Source organism: Pseudophryne corroboree, chromosome 2 (assembly GCF_028390025.1).
Source record: "Pseudophryne corroboree isolate aPseCor3 chromosome 2, aPseCor3.hap2, whole genome shotgun sequence".
Taxonomy (NCBI): domain Eukaryota; kingdom Metazoa; phylum Chordata; class Amphibia; order Anura; family Myobatrachidae; genus Pseudophryne; species Pseudophryne corroboree.
The window spans coordinates 62,261,453-62,282,525 of record NC_086445.1 but is presented as its reverse complement, the minus strand read 5'-3'; the positions used below and the strand labels follow the sequence as shown (position 1 = coordinate 62,282,525).

Here is a 21,073-nt window from a genome sequence, read left to right as displayed (position 1 = left end):
GTAAATGGGTAAGCCCGCCTCGCACCCATTACAGCATAGGGAGAACCGACGCCAACTGCACAATCAGATTCCTGCAGGTCAGATGTCATTATTACCTATTCCTACACTCATAAAGGAACATTCCTACGGTTTATAAAATAACATTTATGGAAATGGAGTCTCTGGTAAAGATTTGGAAACTACCCATCACCCACCTGCTGTAGTTCCCTGTTCTCTTTCAGTTCCTCTACCCTTCCCAGGGGTGTATCTAGGGGTCCGAGCGCCCCTGGCAAAGTAAGGGGCTGCCCCCACCCCCTACACACATTTGAAATGAGGTGTGAGTATTGGAAATGGGGCATGGTCTTGTGGTGGAAGGGCATGGACACAATAGTACTTCCAATTCAAATGATGACACACAGTAGTGTCCCTTATTCACATTACTCCGCACAGTAGTGTCTCGTATTCACGTTACACCATCCCTCCCCCCTAACCCACCTTTCCCACAGCCTGAGCCTAACCCCCCCCCCCCCCCCCCCCCACCAGCCTCTTCAGTGGTGCCTAACCTTAACCCACCCATCCTAATCTCCCTCCCTGCAGCCTAACCCTAACCCTCCCACCCGCACAGCCTAACCCTAACCCTCCCACGCGGCTTGCCAGTGGAGACTTTGGCACCAACTCGATCCGGATATTGGCATTCTGCATCGCTATCTATGTTGGGATGCCAGCATCAGCATTCCGAGCAGTTTCGGGATGCTGGCGTCAGCTTTCCGACCACCGGGATGCCAAACGCCGGCATCTTGACTGCATCCAGAATGAAATGCTAATGAGCTGCTGTGAGATGAGCCTAAAATGGGCCCAGCCATTAACCAAACACCATTAGTTGGATGGTAGAAGTGCTTCCTGTTAGAAAAAAAAACATCAGGGTGCCATCACTTCCAATACAATTATACAATAAACTGTTATACATTGCCTTGAAATAGGTAAGATATGTGTTTTCTTTATTACACTCAACAAGTTAGTTTTTGCTTAATTACTACTTACTTACATCTAACATGCATGAAAATCGTGTAGATTTCTAGGTACTACAGTCCCTTCTCCCAAACACTGCCACTTTTTTTATTATCTCCAACAACAAATAGATCTATAGCAATGTGTTATATAACAATTGCTGTGTACCTGGTGAGAGTTTGTCACTGAATGATTACAAGTGCGGTGCTGACGGACACCGGCGCTGCGCCGGCAGAAACAGATTCTCACCAGTCTGACAGTACTACTTTTCTACCCTTTGGCTGCGGGTGGCACCGCCAGGCGGTGCCCCCTCCTTGCCTGGGGCCCCTGGCGAGTGCCATCCTGGCCAATGGGTAGATACGCCCCTGACCCTTCCCCATCTTTTTTTTACATTTATTTAATCCAGTGGCTCAGGTCCTTACTGTCATTATTTATGCTCTATGGTTTATTTTCCTAGTGCTCCAAGGAAGGCTATTGTACCCTCGAGAGCTATGGCACAGACGCTATGCTGGGACCTGTAGTGGTTCAGCAGGTGGAGACCCCCATGTCGCCTTTATGCTGAACAGGCTCGCCGATAACACTTTATAAGGTTTTTTCATGCAGATTTCCTTTGCAGTAGTATTTTTTTTTTTCCATTGCAAAGTATTTTGGGCCTCACTCTGAGGGAACAAAGCAAAAAGATTAGAGGGTCTATTCATGAAGCAGTGAAAAGAGTGGAGAAGTGAGCCATTGTCAAAGTTGTCCATGGCAACCAATCAGTGTTGAGGTAACATTTATAAAGTGCATTGTATAAAGTTATACGTAGCAGCTGATTAGTTGCCATGGGCAACTTCTCCACTGGCTCACTTCTCCACACTTTTCACAGCTGAAATCTAAACTGCAGTATACGAATAAAGGGGTGTAGTACGGCTGACCGGCGGTCTCCTGACCGCCGGTCAGCTTACCGACGCTGGGATCCCGGCAGCATACCGACGCCGGGATCCCGGCGGGGAGGGGCGAGTGCAGCAAGCCCCTTGCAGGCTCACTGCACTCGCCACGCTGCGGGCTCGGTGGCGACCTGCGGTCGCCACGGGTTCTATTCCTACTCTATGGGTGTCGTGGACACCCACGAGTGGAAATAGTCCCTGTTGGTCGGCATGCCGACCATCGGGACAGTGACCCGTCGGGCTGGTGGAGGAGGTCATGTGACTGTCGGTCAGCTGACCGGCGGTCACATGAATACCACCCGAATAAAGTTGTCCAGTATTTGTGTGCTACATGCAGAAGCAGACAGTATTTACCCTGCATGCAAACATAATAAATATATTTCCCCCCTTGCAGCGCAACATGGCTTGTCCAGGAGCAGAGTTACTGGTTCTTTTTTTGCTTTACTCACATCTCAGGGCCTAATTCAGACCTGGTTGCAGCAGCAAATTTGTTAGCTAATGGGCAAAACCATGTGCACTGCAGGTGGGGCAGATGTAACATGTGCGGAGAGAGTTAGATTTGGGTTGGTTATATTGTTTCTATGCAGGGTAAATACTGGCTGCTTTATTTTTACACTGCAATTTAGATTTCAGTTTAAACACACCCCATCCAAATCTAACTCTCTCTGCACATGTTACATCTGCCCCACCTGCAGTGCACATGGGCTCTCATTCCGAGTTGTTCGCTCGCTAGCTGCTTTTAGCAGCATTGCACACGCTAGGCCGCCGCCCTCTGGGAGTATATGTTAGCAGAATAGCGAACGAAAGATTAGCAGAACTGCTACTAAATAATTCTTTGCAGTTTCTGAGTAGCTCCAGACCTACTCACAGATTGCGATCAGCTCAGTACGTTTAGTTCCTGGTTTGACGTCACAAACACGCCCTGCGTTCGGCCAGCCACTCCCCCGTTTCCCCAGCCACTCCTGCGTTTTAGCCTGACACGCCTGCGTTTTTTAGCACATTCCCGGAAAATGCTCAGTTACCACCCAGAATTGCCCCTTTCCTGTCAATCATTCACCGATCAGCAGTGCGACTGAAAAGCGCCGCAGGATCCACAGCAAAACTGCTAAGTTTTTAGTTAAATAACTAAGCGCATGCGCCCTGAGTGCCTTGCGCATGCGCAATTAGCAACAAATCACAGCATAGCGAAAATCGGCAACGAGCGAACAACTCGGAATGACCCCCCATGGTTTTGCCCATTAGCTAACAAATTTGCTGCTGTAATCAAGTCTGAATTAGGCCAGCAGTGCACATGGGGGGTCATTCCGAGTTGATTGCTCGCTTGCAACTTTTTGCAGCACTGCAATCAGGTTACATTTCGGCAAAATTGCGCATGTGTATGCACCGCAATGGGCAGGCACGACGTACGGGTACAAAGAGGATTGGTGCTGGGAGATGGATTTAACAAAGAATCCATTCACACAGCAGATCGCTAGGAGATTGACAGAAAGAGGGCGTTTATGGGTGTCAACTGACCGTTTTCTGGGAGTGTTTGGGAAAACGCAGGCATGTCCAAGCGTTTGCAGGGCGGGTGTCTGACGTCAATTCCGGCACCAAAAAGACTGAAGTGGTCGCAGCGGCTGAGTAAGTCCAGAGCTACTCAGAAACTGCAAAAAAAAATTGTGCCGTCGGCTGCAACAGCGTTCGCACACTCGCAAAGCGAAAATACATTCCCCCATAGGCGGCAACTATCTGATCGCAGTGCTGCAAAAAGTTGCTAGCGAGCGATCAACTCGGAATGACCCCCATGGTTTTGCCCAACTGCTAACAAATTTGCTGCTGCGATCAGATCTGAATTAGGCCCATAGTCAGTATTAGGCTATCATTTTGGTAAATAGTTAAACAGTATAAAAACAATGAATATTAGAGATACTTGCTGATGAAGAATTATAATAGTATCAGTAAAGGACGTGTGACGCCGTGCTGTGACATCATCCTGCGTCGCACCGCCAGCGCATTATTAACACGATGACTCATACTGAGGGTGCACTGCAGGGAGTGCTTTCCAAACGCCAGTGGGTGCACGGCATAACTCTCACAGCAGGGGCATAGCCAGAACTTTGCGGGCCCCATCCATAGCAGCATTTTGAAGGGGCCCCGTCCCAATGCTTCTAGAGAGACACTTCTCTGCAGCTGTTGTTAATTTTATACCCTATAATAGTGCCCAAGTTTCTTTTATGAATCGCAGTAGTGCTTAAATTCCCCCTACTGTATGTCACATTTCAGAGCTGCCAGTACACATTATGCCGCACAGTACCCCCAATTCACATGATGATATATAGTGCCCCCTGTTCATATTGTGCCTCATTACCAGAGCCGGCAAACTAGGCAATTGCCTAGGGCATTTGATATGCCTAGGGGCATCAGCAGCTTCTTCTGATTAAAATGATATGCAGCATGCCTATATTCTGTGTGTAGCATTTCATATGCAGATACAGCCACAGTCTCACACAGTATATAGGCATGCTGCATATCATTTTAATCAGCAGAAGCTGCTTGTGCATCCTAGCCACATATCAATGCAAATAAGATGCATTTTCATAAAAAAAGGTGCCCAACAATAGCATTGAGGCAAGATTTATGAGGACACATCTGTATCCAAGCAGAGGCAGAGGTCACAGTGTTAGTGGCAGTGTGAGTGCTGTGTGCATGTGAGTGGGTTGGTTGTGCAGTAGTGTTCGGAATATGTGTAAGGAGCATTATGTGTGTCATGTAACAAATGCATTAATAATGTGCAACATATGTGTAAAGGGGCACTATGTGTGTCATTATGTGTATAAGGGCATTAATAATGTGCGGCATATGTGTAACAGGGTACTACTGTATGTGTGTCATTATGTGTATAGGGGCACTAATAATGTCCAGCAAATGTGTAGGGGGCACTATGTGTCATTATGTGTATAAGGGCATTAATAATGTGCGTCATATGTGTAAGGGATATTATGTGTAAAAGGCCATTAATAAAGGTTATCATAATGTGTAAAGTACATTATGTTTATAAGGACATTAATAATGTGTCTCATGTGTAAAGGGCATTACTGTGTGGAATTAAGCACATAAATGCATTACTAATGTGTGTCATTTTGTGTATAAGGTGCTCTTCTGTGTGGCGTAACGTACAGAAAATGGCAATACTGTGTGGTCTAATGTGAATAAACAGCAATATGGTGTGGTGTAATGTGAATAAGGAGCAATTCAGTGTGATGTAATGTGAATAAGGGGCTCTACTGTGAGGAGTAATGTTTATAAGGTAAAGTGATATTACTGTGGGATGTATTATGAATTATTGACACTATCGCATGATAAAATTTGAATAAAGTTGCAGTACTGTGTGGTGTAATTAGAATTGGGGTTACTATTGTGTGGCCATGACCCTTGCCAGCAAAAACACCCCCCTTTTTGGGCTGTGCACCATATGTGCGAACTGTTCCTATTTAAAATATAGGGGGTACAAACACCAAAATAAGGACTGCTATGGGTGAGGGGTGATGGTGCTGGGAAAGAGGTACAAGGTCAGAGGTGGAATCAGTGGTGGTGCTAGGGGGCACCAGCCAAAATCTTGCCTAGGGCATCATATGGGTTAGGGCCGGCTCTGCTCATTACAGTGCCTCGGTTCACATTATATAACATTAAACTGCCCTCCAGTTCATTTTATACCACACTACAATGAGCAGGTCTAGGGGCATAGCTAGATATAATGCAGGCCCCAAGGAAAAAGTTTGAAAGGATCCCTACGTACTACCCAATGGCAAAAAATTTATATAACACATGTAACTTTGACAGGGAAGGTGGGCCCCTCTCAGCTCTGGGCCCCATAGCAGCTGCACTGCATGCACCTATGGTAGCTACACCCTTGTATATAACACATGCAACTTTGACAGGGAAGGTGGGCCCCTCTCAGCTCTGGGCCCCATAGCAGCTGCACACCCTGCACCTATGGTAGCTACGCCCTTGTATATAACACATGTAACTGTGACAGGGAAGGTGGCCCCTCTCAGCTCTGGGCTCCATAGCAGCTGCACTCCCTGCACCCTTGTATATAACACATGTAACTGTGACAGGGAAGGTGGCCCCTCTCAGCTCTGGGCCCTATAGCAGCTGCACTCCCTGCACCTACAGTAGCTACACCCTTGTATATAACACATGTAACTGTGACAGGGAAGGTGGCCCCTCTCAGCTCTGGGCCCCATAGCAGCTGCACTCCCTGCACCTACAGTAGCTACACCCTTGTATATAACACATGTAACTGTGACAGGGAAGGTGGCCCCTCTCAACTCTGGGCCCCATAGCAGCTGCATTCCCTGCACCTACGGTAGCTACACCCTTGTCTCACAGCGTCACTTATTCAGTTGCCAACATTATTGTTTCAAACATTGGACATACTGGGGCAGATGTCTTGAGGGCCTAATTCAGTAAGGATAGCAAATTCTGCTAATTAGCAGAATTTGCTATCCTTTTCCTAGCATGCTGGGCAAGGCCGCCCAGAATTCTAACCAGCTGCTTCCTCATCCTTGATGAAGCAGAAATTGTGATTGCATCGCAATTTCTGCTTCTTCGTATAAATTAGGGATAGCATCTGCCTGCGCAGCTTAGCTGCTCCCGCAGGTGACCCGGCACCATCTTCCTGATCGCGTTGGCATGCGTGTGATGTCACGCAGCTGCCGTGATCACGCTCCCGTTCGGCCATCTCCACCGCCCGTTCGCGTTGCACCACCCCCGCAACGCTCCGTCTTCCCCCTGGAAATGTAGCGTTGCCTGCCCTGCGACCGCCGCTGCCTGATTGACAGGCAGAGGCGATCGCATTTTCTGCGGCCTCCCGCAGAAAGTCCGGGCGCATGCACAGTACAGGCACTGCACATGCGCCCGCGGGACGACCGCAAAAATTCCGGTTGGATTGCGGTTGGCGATCCAACCTGAATTAGGCCCTAAGCCTGGAGACAGCATAAGGAAGTGATAAACCAGTGATAAGTGCAAGGTGATAAACGCACCAGCCAATCAGCACCTAACTGTTCATTTACATATCGGAGCTGATTGGCTGGTGCGTTTATCACCTTGCGCTTATCACTGGTTTATCATTTCCTTATGCCTTCTCCAGGTTAATACATCTGCCCCACTGTATCTTAATGGGGACATGGCTCCGGAAGCTGAACTCTTTAGCAACTGCGGTTACATTGGGGAAAGCATAGGGGCATGCATAACATGGCAAATTTCTAGGCCCTCGCCTCTCCCCTAAAATCACCACTTGCCATGGTCACCTGCCTCCAGTGACCGGTGCTGATCGCAAAGGACAGCTCTTATCAGGAGAGCTCCTTTGCGGTACTAATCTCACGTTAGTACATACCGTGTTTCCCCGATAATAGGACCTACCCCGATAATAATCTCTACCCTCACTTTTCATAAATTGTCCAAAATAAGCCCTACCCCGAAAGTAAGCCCTATCTAAATCCCCATTTTGCCTGGTCCCTGCGCTACAGTAAACTACCCAGCTCCGCCCCCCGCATGAAATGGCTGCCGCCAGTATCACAGGGCCCGGGCTTCAGTACACAAACCTTTCACTGTTGTTGTTTTTTTAATCTTGAAAGGGGGTGATGGAGCTTCCATCACTCCCGTTGCCAGAGGAGAGAGACAGCGCCTGGCTGGCTCGGCGCATTAACAGCCAGTCAGGCACTGTCGGAGCTACCCCTCCGCAGGTCTCTCCCACGTGAGTGACGCTGGCGTGACCCAAAGGTCGCGCCAGCGTCATTCAGTGAGCTGAGCGACGCGGAGGGGAAAAGAGATCCAGGAGCTGCTGAGAGAAGGTGAGTGAAAGGAGGGAGCTGCAGGAATGGCTGTGGGCAGTAATCAGTGTCGGACTGGGGCATGAAGGGCCCACCAGGGGAATGCAGTTATAGGGGCCCATACTTAGGGGTGTGGCCAGCCTACAAAGGGGGTGTGGCCAGCCTCCACAGAGGCTTGAAATACACAATACTTTAATGCAGTGTAGTGCAACATATCTACCGTGTATAATACAAGTGCACAGTCTGGAACCTGATCCCTAGAGGAAGGAGTGGGCACTCAGGCAGTGGGGCCTACTGGTGGTTTCCCTGGTACCCCTGTGGGCCAGTCCGACTCTGGCAGTAATGATGTCTAATGTAAAGTAATGAGGCCAGAGAAATGGGCACAAATTATGGCTGGGCAGACAAGAGGGCACAAATGATGGCGGTTAGAAAAAAATAAGCCCTACCCCGTAAATAAGCCCTATGGTGTTTTTTTGACAAAAAAAATTAAAAATAAGACAGTGTCTTATTATCGGGGAAACACGGTAGTAACAATGCAATGTTTGGTGGGATGTACCAGAGAAGGTTGGTACATCACGCCCATTATCTCTGTAGGCAGAATTAATTGTTATGTAGATAGTTCGTATCATAATGTTATGCACTATGGTGGTGTTGTCTCAAATCTGTTAAAGAGGACAAGTGGAGACATTGCCAATACCAACCCGCTTCCTACTATCATTTATTGTGTACTTTCTGTAAAATTATAGCTTGAACCTGATTCATACTTGCCTACTCTCCCGGAATGGCTGGGAGGCTCCCGAAAATCCCCCGGAAGAGCAGGCAAGTCTCCCGATTTGAGGGGTCTCCCCTGCCCATCCGCCCAGTTTGTGTGTAAAGTGGGCGGTCCGGGCAGTCGATGACGCTATTCTTGCTGAATCGTGTCATCATAGCCACGCCCCCTGCAGTGTAATGCCAGTGATTGCGGCATTACAGAGTGGGGGCATGGCTTAAATGAGGTGTCACTGTAACCCCGCCCCATCCCGCCCTTGCTCCACCCCCGTCCCGCCTCCGGCTCACCCCCTCCTTACGTCAGAGAGCTCCCCGGCCCGCCTGTTGAGCCGACCTGGCTGCTCTCTCCCGCAGAGAGCAGCCAGAATGTCGGTAAGTATGACCTGATTGGTTGCTATGGGAAACTTTTTCACCAGTCCTCTTTAGACGGTTTGATACATCTCCCCCAATGTATTTTATTTGTTTATGTGATGTAAGGTGCTGCAGACCCTATGTGCCACATATAAAGGATAATAATAATAATAATAATAATAATAATAATATATTGTAAAATATAAACACAAATGCATAAAAAGCATGTTACCTTTTTAGTGCATTTATGTATGAATTACCAGAGCTACTGCGAATGACATTTGCAGATGGAGTTAAAATACAAATCTGCAGCAGGGAGTCTGGATTTAGATCTGTATGTCCACATACATTTTGCTCTGCTGAATAAAGTTGTTCTTGATAAAAAAAAAAAAAAAAGCAGCAGCAGGCAAGCCTGTGTCCTCCTAATAGAGAGCAGTATCTCAGTTCACTTAACTCCTGCCGTGCTGGCTGCAGCCCTGGTCCACTGCCTGCAGAAGCCTGGAGGTAATGTCACAAAGGAGACAGACATGCACCGCGCTTTGCAGCCTGTATATTGGGTTTTGGCCTTAAACCCTTGGATAGATACATTGTAATGACTTCACTAACCTTGTGCCTGTCCAGGCATTGGATACATGCATCATATACTTGTAGTGTGGAGCCTGTTATAGCTTTGCACACTGGGGCTGTTTATCACCCTGGCTGTGTGCAGGTAGATACATGTATATCTTGGCATGGGGTTTCATTTGTTGGGCTCTTGCTTTCTTCCTGCGGAAGTGATCTCCATGCCAGCTGCTGCTGCTGCTGCTTAACCCTTGTGTCCCATTATTATGGGGGACATTTACTAAGCAGTGATAAGAGCGGAGAAGTGAGCCAGTGGAGAAGTTGCCCTATCAACCAATCAGCAGCTCTTTCTCATTATATAGTATGCAAATTATAGATGTTACTTCAGTGCTGATTGGTTGCCATGGGCACTTTTCCACTGGCTCACTTCTCCGCTCTTATCACTGCTTAGTAAATGTCCCCCTATATGCCTAATGCTGTAGTGTGTATTATTTTCCCTTAAGTAAATCAAACGTGCGGCCCATTTTATATATATATATATATATATATATATATATATATATATATTTGTGTGTGTGTATATATATATATATATATATATATTTGTGTGCGTGTGTATACCTTGGGCTGTTCGCACTGTTATGTAAGTTATACATCAGATTCTACACTTGGGGGCTCAAGTACAGTTGGACGGATATATTATCGGATGGCGCGTGTGCGCAGAAAGTCTTGCGTTTCTCTTTGTAGGCAGATCCGCAGCTTGCACTTATTATTCCCCAAGGATGTGATAGGGAGGGGAGGTGGAAATGTTAGCGGACGATGTGATGGTCCATATGTGTCCCATACACATCCAGGCAAAGATGCAGCTGGGCCTGTAACTTTCAGTTGCTGTGGTCCAAAATATGCACTGATGACGACGACGATGATGTGCAGCCGCATCTGATTGGCTAAGTGTTGCCTCCCACTGGAACTGTTGCTATTGTTAGTAGAGACTGAGGAGTGGTTTGGTTTTGACTCGGTTATGTTGGGATCTGAATATATCATCTTATTGGCTATCCGAATCTCGCGTGTTTTGGATAGCCAGTAAGATGACGTTTTCCGATCAGAACTTGCACTAAGTTGACGAAAAGAACCGAGTCAAAACCGCTCATCTCTAATTATTGGTGTGGCTTTGCGGTCTATTCACTTTACTGAACTGAAATGTGCAATCGGTCTGAGGCAGATCTGTACTGTTCATTTCTCCTGGTGTTAACCTGGTGCACATGCTGGACGTTTATATAACACCTGCATTTTTTTTATGTAACATGCTTTCAGGTGTCTATGTACTAAGCCTTGGAGATAAATAAAGTGGATGGAGTTAAAGCACCAGCCAATCAGCTCCTAACTGTCCTGTTTCAGGCAGGTTTTAAAAATGTCACTTAGGAGCTGGTTGGTTGGTTGGTACAGGTTGAGTATCCCATATCTAAATATTCCGAAATATGGAATATACCGAAATACAGATTTTTTTTTAGTGAAAGCGAGATAGTAAAACCTTGGTTTTCTGATGGCTCAATGTACACAAACTTTGTTTAATACACAAAGTTATTAAAAATATTGTATTAAATGACCTTCAGGCTGTGTGTATGAGGTGTATATGAAACATAAATGAATTGTGTGAATGGACACACACTTTGTTTAATGCACAAAGTTATTAAAAATATTGGGTAAAATAACCTTCAGGTTGTGTGTATAAGGTGTATATGAAACATAAATGCATTCTGTGCTTAGACTTGGGTCCCATCATCATGATATCTCCATTATAGTATGCAATTATTCCAAAATACGGAAATATCCGATATCCAAAATACTTCTGGTCCCAAGCATCTTGGATAACGGATACTCAATCTTTAATACTTTATCTCCATCCACTATGGGGGTCTATTCAGTGCCTGTTGGATCCTCTCCAACGGAGAGGATCCGTCAGTTCAGTATTCAATTTCTGGGCATTTCTGACAGGTTCTGCCCGTTTTCGACAATGCTAATCCGCCTATCCACGCAGGTACGATTGTGTTTGCATGCTGAAGCCCAGTGAAGTGTGTGCATTCCAAGCAACCGTACTGCGCGTGTGCACACAGTGAGATGCGAAAGCCTTTAACTTGTTGCGGACGCCTCTGCCTGATTGACAGGCAGAGGAGTTAACTGGGCAGGCGTGTCCGGACCGTTTGCGGGGCGGGTTGCAGCGGCTGACGTCACAAGCAGCTAGGCTGCGTATTCAGAGGTCTACCCTATACACGCAAAAGCATCGCAGCCGTGCGATGTTTTCACATTTTTGCGGAGGCGGGGGGGGATTGGATCTGGCATGCGGGACGGACTTGCCCTGTTCTGGGCTTCCCCCTGCACGTCAGGGTAATGGATCGTAGCTGTTCGTTTTTTCGCACATCTACGAACCATGCTGACATTACGGGCCCTGTGACATTACAGGCAGCACTCAGCTCCTGTCACAGAGTAGGAGCCACCAGTGTGCACTGTGAAGCAGACCAGTCTACAGGGGCAGCCCAGCAACTCCGGGAATGTTGGACACGCTCCCAGAGTGATGACAATGCACGGCTGCCGTTTTCTGTGGTACGCGCTGTATCACCGCACCAAGTGTTAGGAACCCCAGTGATGCTCCTTAACTGGCCCATTGTTCATGTGGCTGTACAGTACTGTACAATGCCTGTTTCCTACACACAGCAGCTCATTTTCATTGATTAGAAAGAATGCAACCTATCAATTAATTGGGATCCAAATATAATCAGAGCCTGATCATCCATTAGCCAACCTAGGCTCCTGTCTAGGGCTCAGTGGCCACTGAAGTTGTCTAAATTACTGTAACCCATTTTTGTGTGTTCGTCTGACAAACAGAGGAGAGGAAGTGGTCCCAAAACCAGTACCTTGCCTACAGTAAGTCCCCAGTGAGGTATTAGCCTCTGGTACTAATAAAAGTTGACATAACCGTTCTCTACACCTGAAAACATATAATAGACAAAGAGGTCCTGGTAACCTTTATAGGATATTCATTTCCCTATAAATATAGATGTTTCCCATATCCTTCTACTGTTGGTCATCTGGCCATAGACTTGCTTGAATGAGAGGCGGGGGCTGTCGTCCATGCTGGGAGTGAGACGCAGCTGGTTTGAATGGAAACAGGCCTGAGAACACCACAGTGTCATTACATAATGCAGGATAATCCCTGAACAGGCTGTTTACGCTGCACCACTATAGAGAAAATACATCCAGGACTGTGTATACACCAGAGTGAGTGTAGGGTTCCTGACGTAACAATGGAGACAGCATAATGGAGAGAAAGAAAATAACAAATACTGATTAAAAATATTTTTGTGGAAAACATCTGAATAAAAGTGCTGAAATGCGAATGAGCCCTCGGCGCCTATTCATGCGTCCGTGTAGCTGTACACCGCGTCCCTCTTTTCAGTCTGCTGCTGTGCTTTTACAATGTAACCTGCCTATGTCTAAGTCTTACCAGCCACTACACCTGAAAGCTACAGTATTCTCAAGGTCATTGTCCAAGTGTAAGGTTGAGTTATTATAAAAGCAAAGTGCAGTATAAATTGTTTTATTGCCTTGTGCGATCCGGTTTGTTCAAGTTTTTTTCATCCACTCTATGAAAGGACAACATACAGTAAGTTATATTTACCTGCAAATAGTAGCTGATCATATGATGCAAATAGCAAGACTGATGCTATAATTTAAGTACATTTTAACTCCTTCTATGTTTTCCCCTTCTGCACCCACACACCGCTGCATTCTCATTTTCCATTGGTCAAAGCCGTGCTGACGCTCATTATCTGTCAGCTGTCTCCACAGCTCCGTCATTTTCTTCTTTACCTCAGTAACTGGGGCAAAATGGGTTCCCTTGGGTACAGGTTTGACTTTAGGGAAAAGAAAGAAATCACACGATGCTACTGTAGGTATGGTGAGTATGGAGGGTTTTCTAGCACTGCAATCTGTTTCTTGGCCAAAAACTGCATCACAGATAGCTGTGTGGGCTGGTGCATGTCCTTATGGAGGATGAAACCTTTTTTTCCACATCTCTGGCTGCTTTCTTCTGATTATTTCCTGCAAAGTTTATAGAATATTTTTGTAATAATGTTGATTCACTGTTGTGCCTTCTGGCACAGGCGTCACTAGGAGGGGTGCCACCAGAGTGACAACTCCTCCACACTGACAGGAGTAACATGACGTGAAGCCCTCCTTTCACAGTATAGGAGCTGGCAGTGCAGCTAGAAAAGTCTCCAGGGGCAGCCCAGCATCTCCAAAATTGGTGGGATCACCTCCGGAGTGATGAAAACGTGTGCGTTTTGCAAGGCTATGCCCCTTTCAGTGAGTCCAGGCCTCCTTTTCATCAGCTCGCGCCGGGGGCTCTGTTTTGAACATCGGGTGTCACCACACTCTGTGATGCCTCTGTCTTCTGGTACCCAGTCTTCCAAAATAACACCCTGATATCAAAGAAAACACTGAACATAGATTTAAGTTTAGATTTGCTTTTACGTGCTTTCTTCATTCTCGGTGATGACCGTGTGTTCCAGCGCATGGACTGGAGTTTTGTCTCAGGATCGTTTCGGAAGATCTGTGTTCCATCATAGATAAAATTATCTAAAAAATTTGAATCCGTGCTTGAATTTGGTCTAAAATGTCTGTACAAATTTGCTTGCTTTCTGCTTGGCAGTGAGAAGCCTTGGATCCATCTAAACTGTTGTCACATTAAGATCTTGATGCAAAACTTGCCTAAGAGTTTCTTTGTCAATGCTTACCATTTCTGCTATCATTTGGATGCTGAGTCAATGGCCAGTTCGAACAATTTTCTCAGGTTTTTCCACATTTTTGTTTGTTTTTGACATGCAAGGCCTTCATCATCTTTGACATCCTCATGACTGCCACTAAACCTTTTGTGCCCATCAAACACATGTGCATGTGACATACAGTACAATCTGCCCGTCAGCCTCAGTCAGCATACAGAAAGAGTCGGTGGGCGTTTGGTTCAATTTGACAAAAATATTTAAATTTAACACATTTTGAACTAAGCCTTTTTAGGATGCACAGTAAAAAACACAACTTCTTTGAACGCTGTGTGACCGCAAACTATCTGTGAGAGAGGGTTGACACTTGCAAAACCATTTTTGGATAGTACAAGGTCAATGTTCCCCCACTTCCTTTTAATTCAAGCAATATGCTTTATATTTTACAAGTACAGTCTCGTCATTTAATAGCCACAGCTTTTTAAATATACAAGCTTGACATAACAATGATATAGTTATGTTTTCATGTGCTGTATAACATAAGATAATTAGTGACATCGTGGATACTTTAGACAGCCATTTTGTTGTCTGAACTAATATTCATGAGAATGTAGCTTAACAATTCACAAAATGGCTTCCTCCACTTTACGTTGCTAAAAGGTGCATTACATTAAACCTATTGATTAGCTGATAGTAGATTTTGTATGTGCCAAACATTCATTATTCATATTTTTTCATTTTGATGTCTCAGATAAATAATGAATAGCCTGATTGTAAGACACGCGATGTCGGTTGGAAGCCGAGCTGCCGGCTGCGCCCTGAGAGTGGGATCATGGCTCCCGCTTCTCCGAAACCCTCAAAGAGCCACATGGGAGCTGGTCAGGGTATGTCACTCTGGGTCCGTGGGTGTGCATCCAACCAAGACACAGAACATTAAGAAAAGGGGATATGACATTACCAGAAACCCCTATCTCAATAAGGTGAGTGCTTACTCAGTTATAGATTTCTGTGCTATACTTGTGTGCCATATGGGATATCTACCAGTGTTTCACAAAGATAAGTCAGCATTTAAAAAAAGCCCCTCCCACTATATGTTGAAACGTCATCCACATTATCACAAGGCCACTCCTCTTTCGGCGTTCCCAAGTCGGGACACTTCTGCCAAAACAGGTACTGAGAAGATTACAGGTATCTGGAACTGTTGCTTTCGAACATGATGACGTTGTTGCACATTTGCACCAATATTAATAAATACCCCTCCCCCACTAGCACCACTGTATCTGTACTATAAACCCATGGCCTTTACTGATATTTTGGTCCACTATATCCCGCTCAGTGGTGTAATCTGTGAGTGACCGTGTCTATACACAGTGCCATTTTGTTCACTGCAGCCATTTTGGGATTGCTGAAAAATGTGAAATGGTGGTGACTGAGATCTGATTCTGTGTGCTTCCATGATCTGGCCACACAGTGCCCCTTAATGTCTGTTGGCTCAACCAGAGTGCTGAATGTCCACAAACCCCTTTGGCCAAATTAGAAATGGATCCAGGGGTAGATGTGTCAAACCATGGAGAGAGAAAAAGTACCACCCTATCAGCTCCTAACTGCCATGGTACAGGCTGTGTTTGAATAATGGCAGGAGCTGATTGGTTGGTACTATATCTCTCTCCACGTTTTCTCTCTCCAAGCTTTGATACATCTAACTTCCCCAGTGGCCAACTTTGCGTTTTGCAAATGAGCGTTTTAAAGATTAGGGTCTATTCAAATTGTTAGATGAAAAAGGATAAAATGATACTGATTTACCCCCCCCCCCCCCCCTAACTAAAAATCAGCAAACATTTGGTTTAAAGTATATTCGTCGCCCACAAGCAGTGGAGGGGGCCATCTTGTAGACAATACCAATATTTATAAGAAGGCAGTCTGCGATGTCACCTATGTAGTGAATGGGTAGACTTCATTCTACTTATTATCTCCACTCACAGATTGTCTGCCTCCGCCGTGCGTAGGCTTCGGGTACATTGTGTGATTACTATAGCGCTCTCCTGACTGGATCAAGGATAACAAACCTGCTCTTTATACTAACGGCTTCTGTAACTTCAGCCTTCTCTCCAGGTTCCACTGCCTGCAACTCCTATTCCCCCCCTGGTAGACAGGGAGTCATTCTCGCTGTCCTTGAGAGGAAACGTTCCCTCAGAAAATGTGGTTTTGACCCTGACACACGCCAGCAGTGAGCTGTTATCAGACCTGTCGCTTGCAATGCCAGGAATGCAGATTTTAAAAAATACTTCTTTGCACCTTAACTCTTTACCCCACTTCAGATTTTTTTGCAAGTGGTAACCAACCTCGATTTTGCTATATTTTTTTCCAAATAAAATAATACCTGGAATCCATTATACTCAATAGGGTCCATCGCGTTTACACGGCAGAGCATTAATTATAGGGGTGATGGTGAAAGAGTGCAGTATTTGACATATGATGTGAGTAATGCAGAAATCTTAGTATTCTGTGCAGACAAGGCCGTAACTAGGTGTATGAAACCTTCGAAAGGGATAAAGTAGAGAAATTGCCCATAGCAACCCCTCTCAAAAGTTTTAAACAGCTCCCATGTGTGATAACTGCACACTAACATCCCTTAACTAATTGTCTCTATTATAGGTGTAAAATGTTTAGGCCAGAGGGTATCTATAATGGGTGCAGTGTGTGTGGTGCACACGGGCCCCTTGGGGAACCCACACTGCACATGATGTATCCATTTTTCAGTACTAAGTCCAGCGGTGCTATGACAGCCCTGCAAAATCACAGGAAAAATGGTGTCGCAGCCATTTTCTTGAAGTTATGCACATGCACAGTAGGGGGGAATCCCTGGAAAAATGGCCACCGTGCCAGTTTTCCGGAGTCCTGCGCATGTGCAGTAGACTCTATTATTATTATTATTATTATTATTATTATTATTATTATTTATTAAGTTTCCTATATATCGCAGCAAATTCCGTTGCACTTTACAACTGGACACACTTGGAAGACAAAATTGGGTAAAAACAAACATTCATAGAGGTAGCAGGGCCCTGCTCTCAAGTTTACAATCTATGGGGAAATAGGCATTGATACACAAGGATAGGTGCTATCTATTGCCATAGTTGTCCACCAGATTGTAAAGGTTCTTGGTGGGCTGCATGATATCACATCACAGCAGTGATGAACCAGGGTCAGGAGGAAAGGAAAGTGAAGAAAGAAAATATGTGAGGATATGTGTGGACTGTACTGTGGGGATATAATTGGATAGGAAAGCTATGAAGGTAATGTGAGCGGTTCTGGAATTTGATAGGCTTATCTGAATAGGTGAGTTTTCAGGGAACGCTTGAAGGTTTGAAGACTAGAGGAGAGTCTTAATGTATGTGGTAGGGCATTCCACAGAGTGGGTGCAGCCCGAAGAAAGTCCTGTAATCGTGCATGGGAGCAAGTAATAAGTGTGGATGAGAGACGCAGGTCTTGTGAAGAGCGAAGGGGCCGGGTTGGGAGATATTTTGAGATATGCGATGAGATGTATGTTGGTGCAGTTTGGTTAATAGCCTTATGTGTGAGTAAAAGTATTTCTCTGACGTCCTAGTGGATGCTGGGGACTCCGAAAGGACCATGGGGAATAGCGGCTCCGCAGGAGACTGGGCACAAAAGTAAAAGCTTTAAGACTACCTGGTGTGCACTGGCTCCTCCCCCTATGACCCTCCTCCAAGCCTCAGTTAGTTTTTTGTGCCCGAACGAGAAGGGTGCAGTCTAGGTGGCTCTCCTGAGCTGCTTAGAAAAAAGTTTAGTTTTAGGTTTTTTATTTTCAGTGAGACCTGCTGGCAACAGGCTCACTGCATCGAGGGACTAAGGGGAGAAGAAGCGAACTCACCTGCGTGCAGAGTGGATTGGGCTTCTTAGGCTACTGGACATTAGCTCCAGAGGGACGATCACAGGCCCAGCCATGGATGGGTCCCAGAGCCGCGCCGCCGTCCCCCTTACAGAGCCAGAAGAGCAGAAGAGGTCCGGAAAAATCGGCGGCAGAAGACGTCCTGTCTTCAATAAGGTAGCGCACAGCACCGCAGCTGTGCGCCATTGCTCTCAGCACACTTCACACTCCGGTCACTGAGGGTGCAGGGCGCTGGGTGGGGGCGCCCTGAGACGCAATATAAACACCTTAGGGGGCAAAAAATGCATCACATATAGCTCCTGGGCTATATGGATGCATTTAACTCATGCCTGTTTTTCCATAAAAAAGCGGGAGAACGGCCGCCGAGAAGGGGGCGGAGCCTATCTCCTCAGCACACTGGCGCCATTTTTCCTCACAGCTCCGTTGGAGGGAAGCTCCCTGACTCTCCCCTGCAGTCCTGCACTACAGAAACAGGGTAAAACAAGAGAGGGGGGGCACTAAATTGGCAGATAAATCTATACAGCAGCTATATAAGGGAAAAACACTTATATAAGGTTATCCCTGTATATATATAGCGCTCTGGTGTGTGCTGGCAAACTCTCCCTCTGTCTCCCCAAAGGGCTAGTGGGGTCCTGTCCTCTATCAGAGCATTCCCTGTGTGTGTGCTGTGTGTCGGTACGTTGTGTCGACATGCATGAGGAGGAAAATGGTATGGAGGCGGAGCAATTGCCTGTATTAGTGATGTCACCCCCTAGGGAGTCGACACCTGACTGGATGGTCTTATGGAAGGAATTACGTGATAGTGTCAGCACTTTACAAAAGTCTGTTGACGACATGAGACAGCCGGATAATCAGTTAATACAGGCGTCTCAAACACCGTCAGGGGCTCTAAAGCGCCCGTTACATCAGGTCGATACAGACACTACACGTTACATGATCACGGCAATGAAGGAGGTTTTGAACATTTCTGATACTACAAGTACCACAAAAAAGGGTATTATGTGGGGTGTGAAAAAACTACCCGTAGTTTTTCCTGAATCAGATGAATTAAATGAGGTGTGTGATGAAGCGTGGGTTTCCCCCGATAAAAAACTGCTAATTTCAAAAAAATTATTGGCATTATACCCTTTCCCGCCAGAGGTTAGGGCGCGTTGGGAAACACCCCCTAGGGTGGATAAGGCGCTCACACGCTTATCAAAACAAGTGGCGTTACCGTCTCCTGATACGGCCGCCCTCAAGGAACCAGCTGATAGGAAGCTGGAAAATATCCTAAAAAGTATATACACACATACTGGTATTATACTGCGACCAGCAATCGCCTCAGCCTGGATGTGCAGTGCTGGGGTGGCTTGGTCGGATTCCCTGACTGAAAATATTGATACCCTGGACAGGGACAATATATTATTGACTATAGAGCATTTAAAGGATGCATTTCTATATATGAGAGATGCACAGAGGGATATTTGCACTCTGGCATCAAGAGTAAGTGCGCTGTCCATTTCTGCCAGAAGAGGGTTATGGACGCGACAGTGGTCAGGTGATGCGGATTCCAAACGGCATATGGAAGTATTGCCGTATAAAGGGGAGGAGTTATTTGGGGTCGGTCTATCGGACCTGGTGGCCACGGCAACGGCTGGGAAATCCACCTTTTTACCCCAGGTCACCTCTCAGCAGAAAAAGACACCGTCTTTTCAGGCTCAGTCCTTTCGTCCCCATAAGGGCAAGCGGGCAAAAGGCCACTCGTATCTGCCCCGGGGCAGAGGAAGGGGAAAAAGACTGCAGCAGACAGCCTCTTCCCAGGAACAGAAGCCCTCCCCCGCTTCTGCCAAGTCCTCAGCATGACGCTGGGGCCTTACAAGCGGACTCAGGCACGGTGGGGGCCCGTCTCAAGAATTTCAGCGCGCAGTGGGCTCACTCGCAAGTGGACCCCTGGATCCTGCAGGTAGTATCTCAGGGATACAAATTGGAATTCGAGACGTCTACCCCTCGCCGGTTCCTGAAGTCTGCTTTACCAACGTCTCCCCCCGACAGGGAGGCGGTATTGGAAGCCATTCACAAGCTGTATTCCCAGCAGGTGATAATCAAGGTGCCCCTCCTACAACAGGGAAAGGGGTATTATTCCACGCTGTTTGTGGTACTGAAGCCGGACGGCTCGGTGAGACCTATTTTAAATCTGAAATCCTTGAACACTTACATACAAAGGTTCAAATTCAAGATGGAATCACTCAGAGCAGTGATAGCGAACCTGGAAGAAGGGGACTATATGGTGTCTCTGGACATCAAGGATGCTTACCTCCATGTCCCAATTTGCCCTTCTCACCAAGGGTACCTCAGGTTTGTGGTACAGAACTGTCACTATCAGTTTCAGACGCTGCCGTTTGGATAGTCCACGGCACCCCGGGTCTTTACCAAGGTAATGGCCGAAATGATGATTCTTCTTCGAAGAAAAGGCGTCTTAATTATCCCTTACTTGGACGATCTCCTGATAAGGGCAAGGTCCAGAGAACAGTTAGAGGTCGGAGTAGCACTATCTCAAGTAGTACTACGACAGCACGGATGGATTCTAAATATTCCAAAATCGCAGCTGATTCCGACGACACGTCTGCTGTTCCTAGGGATGATTCTGGACACAGTACAGAAAAAGGTGTTTCTCCCGGAGGAGAAAGCCAGGGAGTTATCCGACCTAGTCAGGAACCTCCTAAAACCAGGCCAAGTGTCAGTGCATCAATACACAAGGGTCCTGGGGAAAAATGGTGGCTTCTTACGAAGCGGTTCCATTCGGCAGATTCCACGCAAGAACTTTTCAGTGGGATCTGCTGGACAAATGGTCCGGATCGCATCTTCAAATGCATCAGCGGATAACCCTGTCTCCAAGGACAAGGGTGTCTCTCCTGTGGTGGTTGCAGAGTGCTCATCTTCTAAAGGGCCGCAGATTCGGCATTCAGGACTGGGTCCTGGTGACCACGGATGCCAGCC

General features: G+C 46.5%; 1 protein-coding gene across 3 annotated transcripts in view; it reads left to right on the top strand.

Moving 5' to 3' along the window:
* Positions 1 to 9,237: 9,237 nt before the first annotated feature.
* ME3 (malic enzyme 3) overlaps positions 9,238 to 21,073 on the top strand; it is a 336,344-nt gene continuing 324,508 nt past the window's right edge. Inside the window, exons 1-2 of one of the 3 annotated variants that reach the window (XM_063951373.1) lie at positions 9,238 to 9,352; positions 14,939 to 15,167. In XM_063951373.1, coding sequence (XP_063807443.1) covers positions 14,946 to 15,167 — 222 coding nt within the window. In that variant the 5' untranslated portion in view covers positions 9,238 to 9,352; positions 14,939 to 14,945. Of the gene's footprint in view, positions 9,353 to 9,536; positions 9,558 to 14,938; positions 15,168 to 21,073 lie in introns of those variants that run through there. The other 2 variants (XM_063951374.1, XM_063951375.1) reach the window with 2 other exon arrangements.